General features: G+C 54.4%; 1 protein-coding gene across 6 annotated transcripts in view; it reads left to right on the top strand.

Annotated features, from left to right (window-relative positions):
• Positions 1-10842, top strand: part of Cxxc5 (CXXC finger protein 5) — a 31288-nt gene extending 20446 nt beyond the window's left edge. For all 6 annotated transcript variants that reach the window (XM_055625466.1, XM_055625463.1, XM_055625464.1 and 3 more), the window contains exons 2-3: positions 7505-8566; positions 9805-10842. In XM_055625466.1, the coding sequence (XP_055481441.1) occupies positions 7661-8566; positions 9805-9849 (951 nt within the window). In that variant the 5' untranslated portion in view covers positions 7505-7660 and the 3' untranslated portion in view covers positions 9850-10842. The remainder of the gene's footprint in view (positions 1-7504; positions 8567-9804) is intronic.
• The last annotated feature ends 7968 nt before the right edge of the window (positions 10843-18810 follow it).

The following is an 18810-nucleotide window of genomic DNA, read 5'->3' as shown; positions in this document are numbered from 1 at the left end:
TAACTGTCTCACTTGTAGGTACACACAGTCCTGCCGCTTAGGACACACCGTCTGCTTCATTCTGCCTGCCTTCCAGGTACCCTATGTTTCTTAATTACACGCCCAAAGGGCCCTCTGCTTGGTGTGCCCTGTATGTCCAGATCGTGGGAAAGGGTGGTTTGGCAGTTGCACTGCCCCACCCACCTGGCCCAAGAGCACCCTGCCGGAGTAGGGTGGGGGTGGTTCCAGGTGGGTCATGACTGGCCTCCAGCAGTAGGGGTGGGGAGTACGGCAGCTTAGGTGCCACGGTTTCTGGTTAGGGTATGTAAATATGGGGGATTGGGATGTGGGCCTGTTCCAGATCCCCTAGAGTCTCCGGGGCAGCCACAGCCAGCCACTCACTTCCTCCTCCAGCTGTGGACTGCTGTGGTTGTCCCTGGGAGGGGGAGAAGCTGGGAGGCTTAGCGGTGACTGGACACCCCCCCCCCACCCCCAGGAAACTCAAAACCCTGGGCCAGCCGGGTGGCGGGTTGGGGCAAGCACAAAGAAGGCCTCTGTGCAGCCTGGCTGGGCTGCCCACAGGATTCTGGGGGAGGCAGCAAGAGCCGGTTTCCGTCCCCGCTCTGCTTCCTGCGGAGGCCGCCGGAATGCCCGGAGCTCTCGCCTGGCCAGGCCCGTCCGGCCCACCGTAGCCCCTTCCCCTGTCTTTCCCTGGGCTTGGGGTACAGTTGCAGACTTTTTGACAGTAGTGCCTTATGTCATGTGCCTAGAGTCCAAGAGCGACCAGAAAGACCCTTGGGAAACAGCCTTCTTCTCCAAGGCCAGTGTTAGGAAGCCAGGCCCTGGGGTCTGGGTTCGAACCCTACTCTGTCACCTACTAACCTTGTGACCTTAGGCAGGTGGTTTCATGTTTCTAGCTGAAAGGGTGTAGAGAGAATCCAGTAATAAGCGACACGGCTTGGTTGTGGTGTCGCGTGCCTTTTATCTCAGCACTTGGGAAGCAGAGGCAGGCAGGTGTGAGCTCCAGGCGAGACCCTGTCTCAGAACAGCCGCAAAAAAAACAAAGTACAAGCCAGGCTCGGTGGTGCGCACCTGTAGTTCCAGCACTTAGGGAGGCAGAGGCAGGTGGATCTCTGAGTTCGAGGCCAGCCTGGTTTACAAAGTGAGTCCAAGACAGCCCTGGCTCTTGTTACACAGAGAAACCCTGTCTCAAAAAACTTAAAGTACAAGGAAAGGCTTAGCATAGTCCCTGGCTTTGCTGTCATGACCGCTTAGACCAGAACTACAGGGCACCGTGCTTCTTGCCGCAGTAAGCCAAATTTCCCCTGCAGCTTGCCCAGCGCCTTCCCCACCTGCAAATCCCATGACTGCCTCTGGCCTCCTATGAGGCCACTGGGTCACCAGCACTTGGGTAGCTGGATAAGGGCTCACTCTTCCAAACTTCTGTTTGTAACTTTGAGCCCGGGAGCATAGGTCCTAGTAGAGTAGGTGAGGACCAAGAACCCACCCTCAGGGCTGGAGAGACGGCTCAGTAATTATGAGCACTGGCTGCTCCAGCAGAGGACCCAGGTTTGGTTCCCAGCACCATGAGCACATGGCAGTTCACAACTTCCTGTAACTCCCCTTCCAGGCTTTCTGATGACACTGTCTTCTGGTCTCCTTGATCACACGGCACATCTGTGTAGGCACTCATACATGCATACAGAAATAAAGTCTTCGGGCATTTTCAACTACAGATAGGAGACTGAGGCTCTCTGTGCGGGGAAGGGGCTGGCTCGCAGTTTGTGATGAGGGAAGGCCGGGGCAGATTCTTAAGGCTCCAGTACCTAGCTTTTTTCCGCTGGCACAGTTTGCCCCTGTGTCCCTGGACTCCTGTATCTTTGAGCCAGCTTTCTCTGCATAGAGGGGCTGAAGCAGCAGTGTGGGCTACAGTCTCAGGTGCAGGTGGGTGTCTGCTTAGACGGCATCTCTGTAGGAAGAATAGTTGAAGATCCAGGGGCGTCCCCAGACACACCAGGGCAGAAGGTCATCTTGTCCGTCGTAGCCACTGCCCAGTTTTGCCTACTCTCAGTAGGTCGTGTGCTAAAGTCACAAAATGAGAAAGGGCATTCCGAACCTTTGCTGCCTTTGGAGAAGGAACCAGCTCACAGGAGGAGTCTTTCATCAGAGTGGCGAGCTCTGTTCCTCACTGCCTGGAGCTTAGGTGAAAGCACACCTCTGGGCAGGGTCCTGCCAGAGATGGTTTGGGGGTGGTATGGGAAGAACAGAGGCCCATGTTGCTTTGTTCAAAGCTTTGTGTATTTGAAACAGAAGGTTTAAGAGGGTGAGGAGTCAGAGGTGACTGCAACGGTCCCAGAGTTTGGTTTTCCTGTTTCTTGTTTTGGGTACGGGAGCAAGGTCTACCATGTAACCTTGGCTGCCCTGCAACTCCATGTAGACCAGGCTGGCCCACCTGCCTCTGTCTCCTAAATGCTGGGATTAAAGGCCTGTTCCACCATGCCCCGCTCCCCTTTCTGTTTTTGGCTATCTTAGAGTGTTGGGTCTTGAGGATCTCCTAGTGCTGTCCAGGGCATGTGGCATCCCAGCCAGTTGCTAGGTGCTTGGGTTTGCTGTGGCTGTGCAGGTCTGTCCCTCTGTGCTGGGTATATGCCCTGGCCTCTCAGGCTGCAGCTACACTTCCTGCCCCCAAGATCAACACCTGCGCGTGTATCTCTTGGGCCCAAGAGGACTCCACATCCCTGGAGACTTCCCAGAATGAATTATGGGAATCAGACAGAACCCCCTCTTCAGCATCAGTGGGTCAGCTGAGCTCAGTCACTGGAGCCTGTGGTCTGGCTGCCAATATCTGTCTGTCTGACCTCCTTAGAGTGCTGGTCAGCACTGCTCCTCACTATACCCCAGGTAAGTACAAAACCTAAGAGGATCTAAGCCAGTTTGTGCACTCTGTAGAGCTAGCCCACTCTAGCCACACTCCATTCTGCTTGGCCAGAGCCCTGGGGTTACTTTCAAAAGCAGGGTAGGCCTACAAGGTTATTAGAGCCAGTGCAGAAGAGGCCTAATGCCCTGGGCAAACCTGCCTTAGGGCAGGATGCTGCATAGTTCTTCTAAAAATGCACTTAAATCATTAAACTAGTGTCAGGAATGGTGGCTAACGTAATCCCAGCATTCAGGAGGCTAGGGTCGATGGCTACTCCTCCCACCCACCACCACCTTCAAGAAAAAGCCTTGAACTATACTGTAAAAGTCCTAACCTTGACCTCCAAACGGTGCAGTTGGGACCCAGCAGAGGTCATGAGCCATACCTGGCACCTGCTTTCAACCATTCTTCCTAATGCTCTCGGCTGTGTGTCCTCTGGTACCTTCTCCCTATCCTTGGAGCTTTACTTGGCAGCCTCTTCCTCCAGGAAGGCTCTCTAGCCTTACCAGGTCACTATTCCATATTGGCTGCTTTAGCCACCAGCCCAGCTCTCACGTACTCCTGGAGAAAGGGTGGATGTCGGGTCTTCCTTGCCCCTCCCTCCACCGCAGCACAGGGCTTTGGGCCACTGTTGAAATAAATAGGAAATGGGGTGCACTACACATTTGGACCTAACCACAGGCCTTTTACACAGCATCAGCCCCTCCTCCTCTATGCAGTCAGGCTCCTCTGGGGCTGAGGGTCGGGTGAGGCTGTTGCCGCTACCTCCTCCGGTGACCTCATTGCCAGCTGGCATTATGATGTCACTGGCCTAGCATTCTGAGTTCCTGCATGCTATCTCTTAAGCCTCCAGGTGGGGCACTCCCCTGGGGGCCTGTGACAGCTCACCCCTGACCAGGAAGAGGTGACAGGCATGGTAACAATTTGGTGGGAGGGAAGTAGGGATAACTGGGTCACTTGGCTTTGGACTATACTGTTAATTGCCCAAGTAGGTCAAAGGCAGCCAAAGAGCAGGTGACCAACACACTTAGCTCTGGGTTCAAGTTCTGCTGCTGTTGTGCTAGGCTGACCGCTTGAAGTTTTTGTGATCCTTAGTGTCTTCATCCCTGAGACTGGTGAAAAGGTCCTGTCTTGGGAGCTCTTAACCTGTGAAGCATGCAGATTCCACAGCACAGTAGGTGCCCAATAAATGTGAGCGTCTATGACGGGGTTCTTAGTTAAGTATTAGTTGGGGTACTGGTTTCAAGAGAGCAAGGTCTGTGCCCTCAGAGGGTAGAGGCGGGAGCAGCCCTGTCAGATGGTCACAGGACTTTGCCTCTTATCAACAGCCAAGGTCCCAACCACTGAAGGGCCTCTGTGGCCACGGCCTGGGGAAAGAACCCCATGTCCCCAGCTCCCCTTCCATCTATCCTCCCCAAGCTTATGTTAGACGTGACTCACACTCTCTGGCTCCTCCCTCGGTGGACATGGCCAGCTGCTTTCTCTTGGCTCTGTCACACCCATCACTGGTCCCCTAGGTGCCCCCTGACCTCTAATGATGACTGCTTCCTTTCACCAGGTCCTGTTGTGTCTGACCAATCCCTGAGTTCTGTGTCAACATTCTCTGTCCTTAGCACCTGTCTCCCCTCACACCCCACCCCACCCCCAGCCCTTAGGGACTAGTTCCTTCACCCCTAGGCTCTGTCCCCACCCATCAGCCCCTGGTCCCAGTTCCAGGCCGCCAGGCTCCTGCATGGACAAAGGGGTCCTTTGTGGGCTGCCCGCGGCCGGCGGGGCGGCGGGGCGCTGGCTCCGCATTGCTGATGAAACAGAGCCCTTTGTTGTCCCTCCTCAGGCGCAGTATTTCTTTTTGGGGGCTGGATGCGTTCCTGGCAGGGCTTGATGATGGATGCGCCCGCCGCTGCCGCCTGCCTGCCCGCCAGCTTTCCCTCCCGCCCGTTCCCGCTCCGCTTCATCCCAGCCCCAGCTCTTCCCCTGCTGCCTGGGTATTGCCAGGCCCTTCTTGGCCTGTAAGCAGTTGCTCTGTGCCCTGTTGTAGAAGGCTGGGGCCTAGGGAACTGTCACCTCTCTGTTCTCCCCTTCTGTGAGTAGGTTAGATGGGACCTTGGTCAGAGTCCTCAGGGGCCAGGGAGGGCACCAACCTTCTCAAACTAGGTCTGAAGGTGGATGACACAGCTACGGTAGGCAGGTTTGGAAGAAGCCTGGGGACTGGGCCTAGGCCATGAAGACTAGTTTTGCATATCTGTTGTCTGAGGTTGCAGACTGTTAGCCCTGTGCCCAGTCCCCTCGGGTATCCTCCTCCGCCTTCCAGGGCTGACAAACCACAGTGTTTCTGCCTGTAGCACCTGTTCCGTGACATATCACGTTCTCCGTTCTCCAAGCTCAGTGTGCCTTAGGACCTGAGGGACAGAGCAGGTGGTCCCTGGGAGAACCGAAGTGAGAAAAATTCTAGGAGGGGACTAGAGATGGATAGAACACGAGGCCCGTTCTCAGCCTATAGAGACCGGGAGACAAAAGCAGGAGCTTAGCCTGAGCCAGTACGCACCAGCCCTGAACCATGCTGCTTGCTGTGTTGAAGGGAGCTGACTTCTAATTGACCTGCCGGCCCTGCACGCAGCGCCGGCTCCTGGCGCTGGCGGAGGGAGGGAGAGTGAGCTTGAGCAAGCAAGAGCAGCGTTAATGCGGCTATCGATTTCTGCCACCAGCCAGCAGGCCTTAGAGGCGGGGGACACATGGGCTTTTGCGCCTGTCGCTCCAGTCCATAGACCTCTTCCTTCTTCTCTATCTCTGCAGTTGAAGCTGCTGGTTTGTGGCCCTGGGTGAGCTGGGGCTGAAATCAGAGGTGTTTTCTGGCCCCGACCTCTGACCCCCTAGCCCATGCCCTCCTAGACCCACGGGAAGGTGAACTGCTTACAGAGTGAAGCTGCAGGTTGCCTCCCCTGGAGTGTTTCGGTTGACTACACCAACCATTCTTTGTGACTGCTTGTTGGCCGTCCTAGAACAGAGGGCCTTATGGATTATATAGGTTTACCCCTTTGTAAATGCAGAGGGTTGGACCGCATGACCTCTGGTCCAGGCTGAGTATCCAGGGCAGCCTGCTGGGTGTGATGGGGTTGTCCAGGGACAAAGATGGGATGTGTTCCCAACTCTGAGCCCAGGGCAGGGCGGGGTCCACCAGATGTTCAGCTGCCCCTTGAGCCACCAGCTGCTCAGGGGTTGGGCTTGTGCTCTCACTCCTCTCCTTGGGGATGCTAGAGTGAAGCAGGCCTGCAGGGAAGGGATGCTAGAGAGCCAAGACTGATGAGGAAATTGCTACCTCGCTCCCTCTGGACATGTGAGAAGAGGGCCGGCCACCGCCATGCCCTGCTTGAGGCCAGAATTCAGAAGACAGCCTCTTGCTTGCTTCTATCCTCTCTATCCTAGCCCTCTGGGTTTTCACAGGGACCTCTACTCAACACCCCTGTTGGGCCTCTCCCCTCCATCCATCTGGAAGCCAGGCCAGGGCATAGCAAAGACTCACACTGAGACCAGAGCAGAGTCTGAGATGGTAGCTGTGACTTGGGAGTGGAGGGGGACGGGTGTGTGGGATCTGTGCCTGTTTTCCCACTAGTGCAGAAGAAGCACTTCAGGCCCAGAGCTGCTGCCTGCTTTGTGAAAAGGTAGCTGTTCTTAAAAATGAGGGTTAGGTGGATCAGTGGTTAAGACCACTGTCTGCACTTCTAAAGGACCCAGGTTCAATTCCCAGCACCCACATGGCAGCTCACAACTGTCTGTAACACCAGTTCCAAGGGATCTGACACCTTCGTACTAATGCACATAAAAAATAGAAATTAAATAAATCATTATTTTTTTTTATTTTTTTAAGCTTTTAAAAATGAGGGTCCTGTTCAGTTCTCCGTCAGGCTTTGGGTTAAGTGAAGCAGCCCGATTGCTCTACCCACAATCTCCAAACAAGCGTCCAGGGCCAGGAGTTGGGGCTTTGCGGCTTGTATCTTTACTCCTTTTTTTTTTTTTTTTTTAAGATTTATTTATTTTATGTATATGAGTGTTCTATCTGCATTTACACCTGCCAGAAGAGGGAATCAGTTCACATTATAGATGGTTGTGAACCACCATGTGGTTGCTGGGAATTGAACTCATGACCTGTGGAAGAGCAGACAGTGCTCTTAACCACTGAGCCATCTCTCCAGCCCCCTTTACTCCTCTTTAGATGGGTCTGGACTGGAGCTCAGTAACCCTCAGGGTTAGTTAGATCTCCGAATCTGTTACCCCACCCAGGAGAGCGGCCACTCGCCTTCATTAGTTACATCTTCTAGACCTCCGCAGGGCAGATTTGGGCTGGAGCCATGTGGCCTGAGCCTCCCTGTGCGTCTCGGTGTCCGTGTGTCCATGGGCTAGCAACTCTCATAAGCCTTGTTCTCCCTGGCTGTGAAATAGAGGGTCCCACCTACTGCTTCCTCGGGTTCTTCTGAGTCCTAAGTGAGATAGTACAAGTAAATTCTTCACCAATGCCTCATATACTTCTTTCTGGCTGTTACCATGGCAATATGGGTGGTGATGCTGAAGACGGAGGGTTTACTGACCTTGTCCCCCCACCTTTCCCAACAGAGTAAAGGCAATTCCAAGTGGATACCTGACCATGTGCCTGCCCTGAGAGAAACCCATCAGGCATCTCTTCTGTGGGCAGCAGGGCCACTCGCTCATCTGTGAGCCCCAGCAGTTTGCAGGCTCTCCCAGCTGCGGGGTCTGGGCCTCGGCCCCACCATGTCGAGCCTCGGCGGTGGCTCCCAGGATGCCGGTGGCGGCGGCAGCAACAGCAGCAGCGGCAGTGGCAGTGGCCCAAAGGCAGGAGGAACAGACAAAAGTACCGCAGTGGCGGCGGCTGCACCAGCCTCCTTGGCGGATGACGCCCCACCCCCTGAGCGTCGGAACAAGAGTGGCATCATCAGCGAACCCCTCAACAAGAGCCTGCGTCGCTCCCGCCCACTCTCCCACTACTCTTCCTTTGGTAGCAGTGGAGGCAGTGGAAGCATGATGGGTGGGGAGTCTGCTGACAAGGCAGCTGCGGCTGCAGCCGCAGCCACCCTGTTGGCCAATGGTCATGACCTGGCTGCGGCCATGGCGGTGGACAAAAGCAACCCTACCTCAAAGCACAAAAGTGGTGCTGTGGCTAGCCTGCTGAGCAAGGCAGAGCGGGCCACAGAGCTGGCAGCCGAGGGACAGCTGACGCTGCAGCAGTTCGCACAGTCCACAGAGATGCTAAAGCGCGTGGTGCAGGAACACCTGCCGCTGATGAGTGAGGCGGGTGCCGGCCTGCCTGACATGGAGGCTGTGGCCGGTGCCGAAGCCCTCAATGGCCAGTCCGACTTCCCCTATCTGGGCGCCTTCCCCATCAACCCGGGCCTCTTCATCATGACCCCAGCCGGTGTGTTCCTGGCTGAGAGTGCGCTGCACATGGCTGGCCTGGCCGAGTACCCCATGCAGGGAGAGCTGGCTTCAGCCATCAGCTCAGGCAAGAAGAAGCGGAAACGCTGCGGCATGTGTGCGCCCTGCAGGAGGCGCATCAACTGTGAGCAGTGCAGCAGTTGTAGGAACCGAAAGACTGGCCATCAGATTTGCAAATTCAGAAAGTGCGAGGAACTCAAAAAGAAGCCTTCCGCTGCTCTGGAGGTAACCGCACCGTAGAGGGAGGTGTTGCGGGCTCTCCCGTTTGTCCGGCAGTCCAAACCTACCCCCCCGAGTCCTGGAGCCCACCTTTCCTGCCTGCAAGTGTGGGGGAGAGCCAGGCAGGCCTAGGGCACACTGCTCTAAAAGCCAGAGCCACATCCTGAGTTGCCAGCAGCCATGGTTTGCAGGTAGGGGCCTGGCATTCTCAGGAAGGCCGTGAAAACTCTGCTGCGCCTCCCATGACCTGTGTCAGGTATTTCCACATAGGTACCAAGTTTCTGTCTCGTAGACCTTGTCCTCAAAGCATCTAGTCTGTAACCTAAGACTGGTTCTGTCCTGGGCCCCGTCTGAGGGGTTTTTGTGTATAGACCCTGTGTCCTTAAGGAGAGCTGTGTGTTGTCATCTTCCCCTATCCCTCCCGCTACACCCAAGATAGGGCAATCCCAGGGTAGTGCTGGCTGCCCTGCCTGGACATGGGCAGGGGCAGCTCGTGCATAACTGGGAGCCCAGCATACCTGCAGAGATCTGTCTGCCCTTTCAGCAGAGCCTGGCTCTGGGTCCCAGGCAGTTTAAACTAGCCAAGTTCAAAAGCAGCCTTGCAGTTTGCCATCCCTGCCACTAGTCTCCGCCCTCTGGAAAACAGTGCTCTAGCCGTTGGCTTTTGGCTGCCTTTCTGACAACTCTTCTGTGTCTTGCTTACCCCCCAGCGCACTAAGGCCCCCGCCCCAGTGTAGACCCCCACCCCAGTGTAGACCCGTGTGTACGCCAGCCTGTGCATACCCTCTCATCATGGGCTTAGCTGCTTACGAACTCCAGATAACTGCCTCCCTCCCCTTCACAGTTCCATATATGCCACACAGTCTAACCCAGTGCAGGCACACCTCATGCACACAGCAGTGCGCGCCACACACACAGTTTGACAGAATGAAGCTGTGGCCCCAGGTGTCCTATGGCCACCTGGTGCTTAGGTGCCTTTGGGCCAAGGGAAAGGGTCCAGAAGGAAGGCAGCTGAGTGGCTCAGGAGGCCTCTGGGTGCTCTGGGCCCTTGGGTAGCCCATCGGGTCATGGCTGCTCCTTTGGCCAGCCTGGCCCGGCCAGGATGACAGGAACTCTTCCGGGGTAACTGCCTGTTCTCCATGCCCGTCCCTCCGCCATTGAGCCGGCCACGGGTAGCGTCTTGCACCAGGCCCACCGAGACCCTGACTGAACTTTCTCCTTGTTTTTGTCTCCCGCCCCGCCAGAAGGTGATGCTTCCGTCGGGAGCTGCCTTCCGGTGGTTTCAGTGATTTCAGTGACGGCCGGGAACCCAAAGCTGCCCTCTCCGTGCAATGTCACTGCTCGTGTGGTCTCCGGCAAGGGATTCGGCCGAAGACAAACGGATGCACCCGTCTTTAGAACCAAAAATATTCTCTCACAGATTTCATTCCTGTTTTTATATATATATATTTTTTGTTGTCGTTTTAACATCTCCACGTCCCTAGTATAAAAAGAAAAAGAAACGAAAAAAATTTTAACTGCTTTTTCAGAAGAACAACAACAACAACAAAAGAGGTAAAGACGAATCTATAAAGTACCAAGACTTCCTGGGCAAAGAATGGACAATCAGTCTCCTTCCTGTGTCAATGTCGATGTCTGTGCGGGAGATGCCGTTTTTGTGTAGAGAATGTAAATTTTCTGTAACCTTTTGCAATCTAGTTACTAATAAGCACTACTGTAATTTAGCACAGTTTTAACTCCACTCTCGTTTTAAACTTCCTTTGATTCTTTCCAACCATGGAATAGTGCATAGTTTGCCTGGAGAATCCACTCACGTTTATAAAGAAAGTGTTGATGGCACCGTGTAGACGCCCCTCTATACCCATCCACGTGTGCAGAGCTGTGGCCAGAGCCCACTGGGACTGGGAGTTCCTGGCCCAGGCCCAACCATGTCGCACCCACCGTCCCGTCCCCTGGCTGGGAGTCCCCCAACCCCAGCAGTGATGCATTTTGGAGAGATGAAAAATCTACTCATTCATTGGTCCGCTGAGATCCAAGGAGCCCACCTCTCAATATTTCTGATCCTGGCTACTTCTCCTAGAGAAAATAGGCCCTCTCTTTTTCAGCCTTGCTCACAGCAACAGAAGAAAGGGGCTTCTCTTCATGGTCCCCTGCTGGTAGGCTGGGTGCCCAGGGGGTCCCCTGCCCGCGGCCGGCTCCCTGCTGATGAACACGCTGTTTGTATTGTTTTAGGAGACCAGGCTGTTTTGTGAATAAACTGAATGCATGTTTGTGTCATGATACACTGCTGGCCTCTTGGTCTTGGGTTTTGGGGGGCTGGCTTGGGGCTGTAGCTGGGCTGGGGGTTGGGTGGGACTATATTGAGAGAAGGATGCTCCAGGGGATAGCTAGAGTTGAGTCTTGGAAAGGAGAAGTGTTTGGACCCCAGGGAGGTTGAGTGAGAGCAGAAATGGCCATCCTGGAAAAAGCATGGAAACCATGCTTTTGAGGAAGGGCTGGTGCATCCCAGCTGCCCTAGCTCTTTAAGACCTGACCCAGGGCCAGGCAGCCTGGGCTGTCTATTTGGGTCTTCTTGCATGGCAGCCATCTCCTACTCACCCAGCCCTCCCGGAGCATGGTCCCTCCCGGAGCAGTTTTCTCCTGGGTTTCGGGACCTCGTTTGTGCCCTGGTATGTCTGGTCTTGGACCCTCTCCATTACAGCCTGAGTTCAGGAAATGCGCTGCTTGCTCTGACCTCTGGAGGGTTTGTTGATAGGAGGTGGCCTAGAACCTCAGCAGCCAGCTGTCTGGGGAAATCAATACAGGGCCCCTGATCTAGGCCAGGGCAACCGTAACAGAAAGGTGCATCATTTGCGTGCTGCTCTTCATATCTAGAAGCCAACCTGAAGGGTAAGGCCTAGCCAGCTGCTGGAGGACTGCTCTTCCCCCTCCCCTCTCATCTGCTCTGAGCCTGGCAGAGATGGAAGCTAGACTTGTAGAAGGACTTCCTGACAAGGCTTCAGGTGGCATGAGGGCTTTCAGAACAAAGGAAGGTGGGGCTTCTGAAACCGAGTGGGTGGCGAGGTGTGGGAGATGGGCTATCTTTGCTATTGTTCCCGGAAGGGGAAAGCAGGGAGGAGGGATCCTGACCCCCAACCCTTTCCCTGTGTCACGGGCTCCCTTGGAGCACCAGGGGCTCAGCAGCCTGGCCTGGCACAGCAGGGGTAGGCAGGGGCGGGGGAGGTAGCTTTCAACTCCATCCCTGCCTGGGAAAATTCCCTTTCATGTGGCTGCCTGTGATCTCTCCAGGCGGCTCTGCCAAAGGGGGGCTGTCCAGCAGGGAGTAGGGGGAGGTGTTACAGCTGGGGGCACCCTTTCTCCAGCACAAGGCAGACTGCAGCACCTCCAGAACCTCGGGGGAAGGGAGGGCCTAGGAAGGATTGGGGAGCCTGGCCAGCAGGGGGCGCTGGGCTTGGAGGCCTTTGCTGGTAGCGTACAGGGTGCAGATGGCCTCTGGCACAATTCCAGGTGTGGGGTGGGTCTGCAATGCCAACCTTGAATGAGAGGGCTTTTTGTGACTCAGCTGGCCTGGACCCGCCCACAGTGCAAAACCCAGAGTTCAAAGCCCCTCACTTGCAGTTCTTGTCTCAGCGTATGCAAGAGCCCCATGGAAGTGCATGCAGGCCACTGTCTCTGGAGGAAACAAAGGGAAGGAAGGGATTGCTTTAAGTCCGAGCCTTTCCCTGGAAAGTGATTCTCCTGGAAAATGACTTATCTTGAAGGCTGGGCCTGGTGCATAGTGGGCGCTGGTCAATGGCAGCTACCTATTTAAAGGGTCGACAGGCCAGGATGGTTGACTGGTGGAGCGCTTCCTGCTCTTGCAAAGGAGTAGAGTTTGTTTCCCAGCGTATGTGGTTCAGCAGCCACCTATAACTCCAGCTCTGGTTATCCAAAACCCTCTTCCGCACTTCTCAGTCACTGGTACAGAAACACATGAGTTAAAACAACAGGCCCGTCGTGGTGGCCCATGCCTGGAATCCCAGCACTCAGGGAAGCAGAGGGAGGAGAACACTGTGAGTATGAGGCCAGCCTCCACTACAAAGTGAGTCCAGGACAGCCAAGGCTACACAAAGAAACCCTGTCTCAAAAAACGGAAACAACCCACCAAATTTTTGGGCCAGTTGAGGTGGGCACAGCTGTGGAGGTTGAACAAGGAGAGGCCAGCACTGTCTGAAACAACAAAACAACCTGGCAGGGTGGCAGCATGCCTCTGAGCCCAGCACAGAGGGGATCAAGGGAAGCCTCAGCTACAGTGAGTGGAGTCATCCTGGGCTCCATCGGGCTCTGTCTCAAGAGAAAGCCAAGTGTGGTGGGACATTCCTTTAATTCCAGCATTCAGGAGGCAGAGGCAGGCAGATCTCTTTGAGTTTGTAGCTAGCCTGGTATACATAGTGAGTTCCAGGACTGAGTAGAGAGACCTTGTCTCAAAAGACGAAACAACATAAAGATTTTAAGTGTATTTTCCCCAACTCACCAGCCCACTCCCATCCTTGGGAATGTCCATTAAGTTTTACTATATATGTATGTGGGTGTTTTGCCTATATGTAGTCTGTGCTCTACGAGGATGCCCAGTACCTGTGAAGGCCAGAAGAGGGTGTCAGATTCCCTGGGACTGGAGTCGCACAGACAGTTGTAAGCCATCTGTGGATGCTGGAAATTGAACTCCGGTCCTACAGAAGAGCAGCCAGTGTTTTTAACTGCTGAATCATCCCCAGCCCCAAACTGTAGGTTTCTTGAATATAATTACCCAGACCCCTCCAAAAGGCCCTCCTGGACCAGGCGTGGCAGCATACAGCCTTAGTTCCAGTACTCGGGAGGCAGAGGCCAGTTCACGGTGAGTCCAGGACAGCCAACACAGACAAACCCTGTCTCCAAACAAAAAGGCTCTGGGTGGACCTGACCTCTTCTGCCACATCAGGTTTAAAGGTCTCCATCTCTTTTAAGTCTTTCTCTTTGCATACCTTTGAGTCTTCAAGTTGAGTTCAGAGTCTTTCTCCTGTCCCTTCTCTCTCCTGCTGACAAAGGATGCTCCCGTGGGATGGCTCATTCCTTCCCTGCCAGGATGGCAAGTGTGGCCTCCCAGTGATTTAGGAGCCTATACCCACTCCTAAGGGCCTAGTGTTCAGAACTAGCTTTGAGGATGGCAAGGTGTGAGTTGGAAGGGCTGGGCACTGCCAGGAGACAGGTCCAGAACACAGGGACTGTGTGTGTGTGTTGTGTGTTGTGTGTGTGTGTGAGAGAGAGAGAGAGAGAGAGAGAGACTTTTGTTTATAAAATGTGCATTGGTGTTTTGCCTGCCTGCATGTCTGTGTGAGTTCCAAATCACTTGGAGCTAGATTACAGTCAGCTGTGAGCTGCCATGTGGGTGCTGGGAATTGAACTTAGGTCCACTGGAAGAACAGCCAGTGCTCTTAGGCGCTGAGCCATCTCTCTAGCCCCCTGAGACTTTTAAGGCCCAGAAAAACCTTGTGAGTCTCTGTCCAGGAACTTAACTATTTGTACCATTGAAAGTGATGTGAAAGTGGCCTCAAAATGATGTGGAAGACAAATTTAAGACCTCATGCCATGGATTCATATATGAATGATGTTCAGTGATAGTGTTTGTGTGACCGAGTGACCTTGTTCACTCCCATAGCAGAGCCAGTGTGATACCAAGCTGTACAACTGCACATGTGACATTGGGTGACTGTGTGTGTGTGGTATTGAATGTTGGACGTTGTGTGACCCTGAGACAAAACTTAATGATGCTAAGTGCCCCTGACTGTCCTAGGTGTGGTCCTGACACTGACATCAGAGAGTGTGTGTGATGTAAATGGCCATGGGGCCCCAAACAATGCTGGGGATGTGCAGTATACACGTGTCAGTGTGTCCATGGATTCCAAGGGTTGCAGAGCCATTGCCCTGCCTGTCTACCCACAGCATTTCCTGCTGCCCACCCCCGACAGCTGTACAGCTCTAGGGAAAGCACAGGATTCTGGGACAGTTCCTCCCTAGGAGGGGTCCAGAAGCCCAGGCTGCATTGGGTACTGGCTTGGGGGCATTAGAGGCTTTTCCCACAGCTGAAATGCCCCTCTCCCTTCCACTGCTGGCTTCAGCTCCACAGAGTACCCTGGCAACTCCGACTCCTTTGTTCTCTGTGGCCGCCAAAGGCCTCCCACTTCAACCCCAGACTGTCCAGCGCCTGCCAGGCAGGCGACCCTTCCCCCATGGCAGCCAGGCTTGGTATGAGCTAGTCTCTACCCACTAAAACCAGCACACACACGCAGAGTCTCTGCCCCATGCTCCAGGTCTAACACGGCTCCAGTCCTGCGAGCTTGGTGAGCAGTTAGAAGGAAACAACAGTTGCTGGGGCCTCACTGGGTAACTGTGGGCTAGCACCTGGGCTCTGGAAGGTATAACTTCCCCTTGGCACATGGCCACGTTGGAAGCTTAGCCTTCAGTTGAGACTGGTTTTCATTTGAGTTGGTTGATTATTTCTTTGGCTCAGGTAAGCCATCAGGATTGGGATTTTGACCCGTTTCACAGATGAGGGACAATGTATGACTCACCCAAAGCAAGACCATGATTAGCACTCAGGCTTCTGGCTCCCTTGGGAGGAGGACCAGCTGCCTCCAAAAGAGGTGGGAGGGGCCTGGGAGTCTGGACATAAGGCTTCCTCCGCATGTACTGGTTATGATGTGTCACAGCCACCATGTTGTGTGTGGATTTCTCCTTGTTGGATGACCTTGCCCAAGTACCCTTTGCCTCTGTTCTGTATTCCTAGGAAAGAAGGGCAACAGAGCCAGGGGCTATAGAGGAGGGCACTTGTCAAGGTGCTTCACCTCACAGTGCCAAGACCCACAGCAGGGCCATAAGACTAGTGACTGTGGGGGCAGAGTCGGGCCTGGAAGTCCAGCCTACACTGCTACACAGAAGGACTTGGTTTGGGCATGGCTCAGCTGCATCAAGGCTATTTGGGTATGTCCTGATTGCACTGCCAGCTCCCTCTCCCTGCCTGGTGCCAAGACACACAGACAGAGGTCACTCACAAAGCCTTCCCTGTCACGTCCCCCCACCTGACAGGCAGTAGTGAAAACACAGATCTCAACCCCAACACCCTGCGGATGGGAACTGGGCACAGAGAGCCTTGTTGTCCCCCGTGGTCACACAGTTCTGCCGTGTGTCCTGTCCCTAAGGGCCCACACCTGCCTTGAGGTCTCTGCTTGCTGGGAAGGATGGAAGGGCCTCCTGAGACTGCTGGCCAGGCTACCAAGCTGACACTGCCTGAGGCCTACCATCCTCCAGCAGCATTCAACGACCCCTCTACCATAGAAACAGGGCCAGGCTTCAGATTCCACACAGCAAGACGTGTGAAGAGGAGGGGGTCCGGGTCCTCCCAGGCTGCGGGTCTGGGAACCAGAGGGTACCCACCTAAGGGTGGCCACTAGCCCTTCCTCAGATGCCAGACTCTAGCAATGTACGTGTGTTTTCCTGTTCTGAATGATCCTGATTCACCCTCCCCAGCACACACGCGCACACACACACACACACAGCCCCCTTGACTCCCGAAGGCTCAGATGTCCATGTGTCCCCTGTCACAGTACTGACCAGTCTGGGTGACCGCACATGCTTTCAAGGCTGTGATCTTGAGTTCATAACGGGCATCATTGGCACCTGGTACATGGAAGTGTGCTGAGAAACATCTGTGGATCCAGATGTGTGGAGCCTGCCTGTAATCAGTACTGGGAAGGTGGAGGTAAGAGGATAAGGAGTTCAAGGACAGCCTGAGCTTGATATCAAAGACATTGTCTCACAACAAACCTATGAGCTAAATAATAAAGTGTATATATAGATATAGATATAATTTTTTCTTCTTGGGCACTTTTTTTCCCCCTGTGTGCATTTTTTAAAAATCATAATCGAGATACTTTCCACAAATGAAAACTTATTTAAAAGAGCCTCCTTGGACAGAGTATGGCTTCATGCCTTAAGAAGTATGTACAGGCATTGGGTCTGTCCCCAGTGCTCATAGCCTTTGGTGAGAGGCAGCGATGAAACCCTCCGGCCTCATAGAGCACTGAGCTTGTGACTGCTTAACCAAGCACCGGGCCAGATCATTGCATTCACATGCCCAGAATACCGTGAGGAGGGCATTGATCTATTATCCCCACTTTATAGGTGACAAAATTAGAGAGAGAGAGAGACATGCAAGGTCACAGACTTTGTCTGGAAACAAATCTACCCCCTCCTGACAGGCCCATGGAGCCAGCCTGTGGATCTGTTTGTCTGAGATGAGGTTTCACTATATATCCCACATGGGATACCCCTGCCTCAGTCTGTGAGTGCTGGGGTTACAGGCAAGTGGCTACCACACGCAGCCCATAAAAGTCTTCAACCAAATGTTCTCAAGTCCGGAAAGGTTTGGGAAAAAAAATAAAGTACTGTAGAGGGAATAAGGGTGTAATCTAGAGCAGCAAGTGTAGAAATTCTGGAGGTGCAAACTGGGCATAGCCTGAGCCCACACAGCTCTTTCCCTTCCCCACCCCGAAGGACCCACGTCGGCTCGGAGGTCCCCCTGTGACAATAGGATTGACAAGCAGCTGTTGGGGGCCCGAGGAGAGTGGCCGCTGTGAGGGTGAGGGCAAGGGCAGTGCCCGATCTGCAGCCGTTGATAAGGCGACGGAGCCCTCGGGAGCAGGGACACAGTGAAGCCATGGAAACAAGGCTGAAGTGTGAGGCTGGCTCAGCCGCCTCCCCAGGTGGCTGCCTCCCAGGCCTGGCAGGGGCCCAGCGAGACAGGTCCAGCCACAGGCTGTGTTTCTTCCTGCCCTCCCAGGGGCCAGCCTGGGCTGGTGACAAAGTATCACCTCAACCTGCTTGCCTAGGGTCAGACCAGGGTCAGTCAGCCTTCGGGCATTGGCAAGGAAGACCAAGGACAGGCAGGGTGCTCCGCCACTGCCTTCCCCAGTTAGCTATTCTGAGTCTGCTACCCACTCCTCTACTATAAATATGTGTGCATTATTTACCTTAAGCATTTTGATAAATCATAATAGCAGAGACATCTGCTGTCAAAACTGCAAACTGCATTTGGGGCTCAGCTTGTAGACTGTTGTGATACAGACCAAGGGGTATGTGGGCTCTGTTAATCCTGAAGTGATAATTTGGGTGTCCCCCACCTTTTTCCAGGGCTGGGCCTTGAAGAGGACCCTAGGTCTATCTTTTAGGGTCCCTCCTCACCGGTTGCTAGTCACAATACCTTCTGAGGGAGGCTGTCCCCCTTCTCCCCCAAACTGTGTTCCTGCTTCCTGCCTTCCTCAGAATTAATGCAGCAGGGAGAGCCGATGAGAAGTCCCTGGAGCAGAGATTAACTCCTGGGCAGTTCGGGCGGGGTTGGCCCTAAGAGACTGGGGGTGGGAGGCTGACACTCAAGCCTCACAAGATTAATCGCCCTGCAGCTGGCCTCATCATCACAAGGACACCCAGCTCTCCAACACCCCCGCCACCACGCCCCCAGGAGGGGCTCTGTGTCCGGAGCTCTCTCTGCCTTTCAAAGTCCCCACAGTACCAGTCTAACTTGTGGGAGGATTTTGGGAGCTGAGGCCAAGTTCCTTTTGCCTTTTCTGGTTCTTTCCAGGTGGCCTCAGGGTCCCTGGGGACCAAGCAGCAATCCTGTGGTCTCCTTGGTTTTAGTGTAGGCAGGCCCTGCCTACCTCCAGCCCCTGCCCAGTATGTGTGTTGGGTGGGGAAAAGGGGACAGCAGGGAGGAGGAGCAATTCCCCTGAAGCAGAGCTGGAGTGAGGCACCCCCAGCATGTGTTTACACTGAGAACTCAGAGGTGTGGTGGATCTGAATGTTATGTTATTCCTCAGCCTCTCCTTCCTGCTCACCCAGAATGACGGCGAGATGGGGAGCAGGGGATGTCCTGGGTAGAAACAGGGTAAGGGCCTGTTGGTAAAGTCCTGGGTGAGGAGCCCAAGTGCAGGCTTCTCAGTCAGTCACCTGCTTGAGTCTTCAACAGGTTGCAGCTGGTGGGACTCAGGTTCGACCAGAAAATAGGTTGAGTTGCCTTTGCTTACCTTCCTCCATTCAAGAGTCCCCTGGCCCCACAGAGATCCCACTGGCTGAACTAACTTGTGTTCTTGCCACTGGGCTTCCTGGGTAAAAGCAGGCCAGGCTTGGTGACACATACCTTTAATCCCAGGGCTTGAGGGGCAGGGGTAGGTGGATCTCTG

The sequence above is a fragment of the Psammomys obesus genome, unplaced genomic scaffold (assembly GCF_907164565.1).
Source record: "Psammomys obesus unplaced genomic scaffold, mPsaObe1.curated_primary_1811, whole genome shotgun sequence".
In the NCBI taxonomy this organism is placed as follows: Eukaryota; Metazoa; Chordata; class Mammalia; order Rodentia; family Muridae; genus Psammomys; species Psammomys obesus.
Note: the sequence above shows the minus strand (reverse complement) of the source record. Positions and strands in the feature narration are given on the sequence as shown.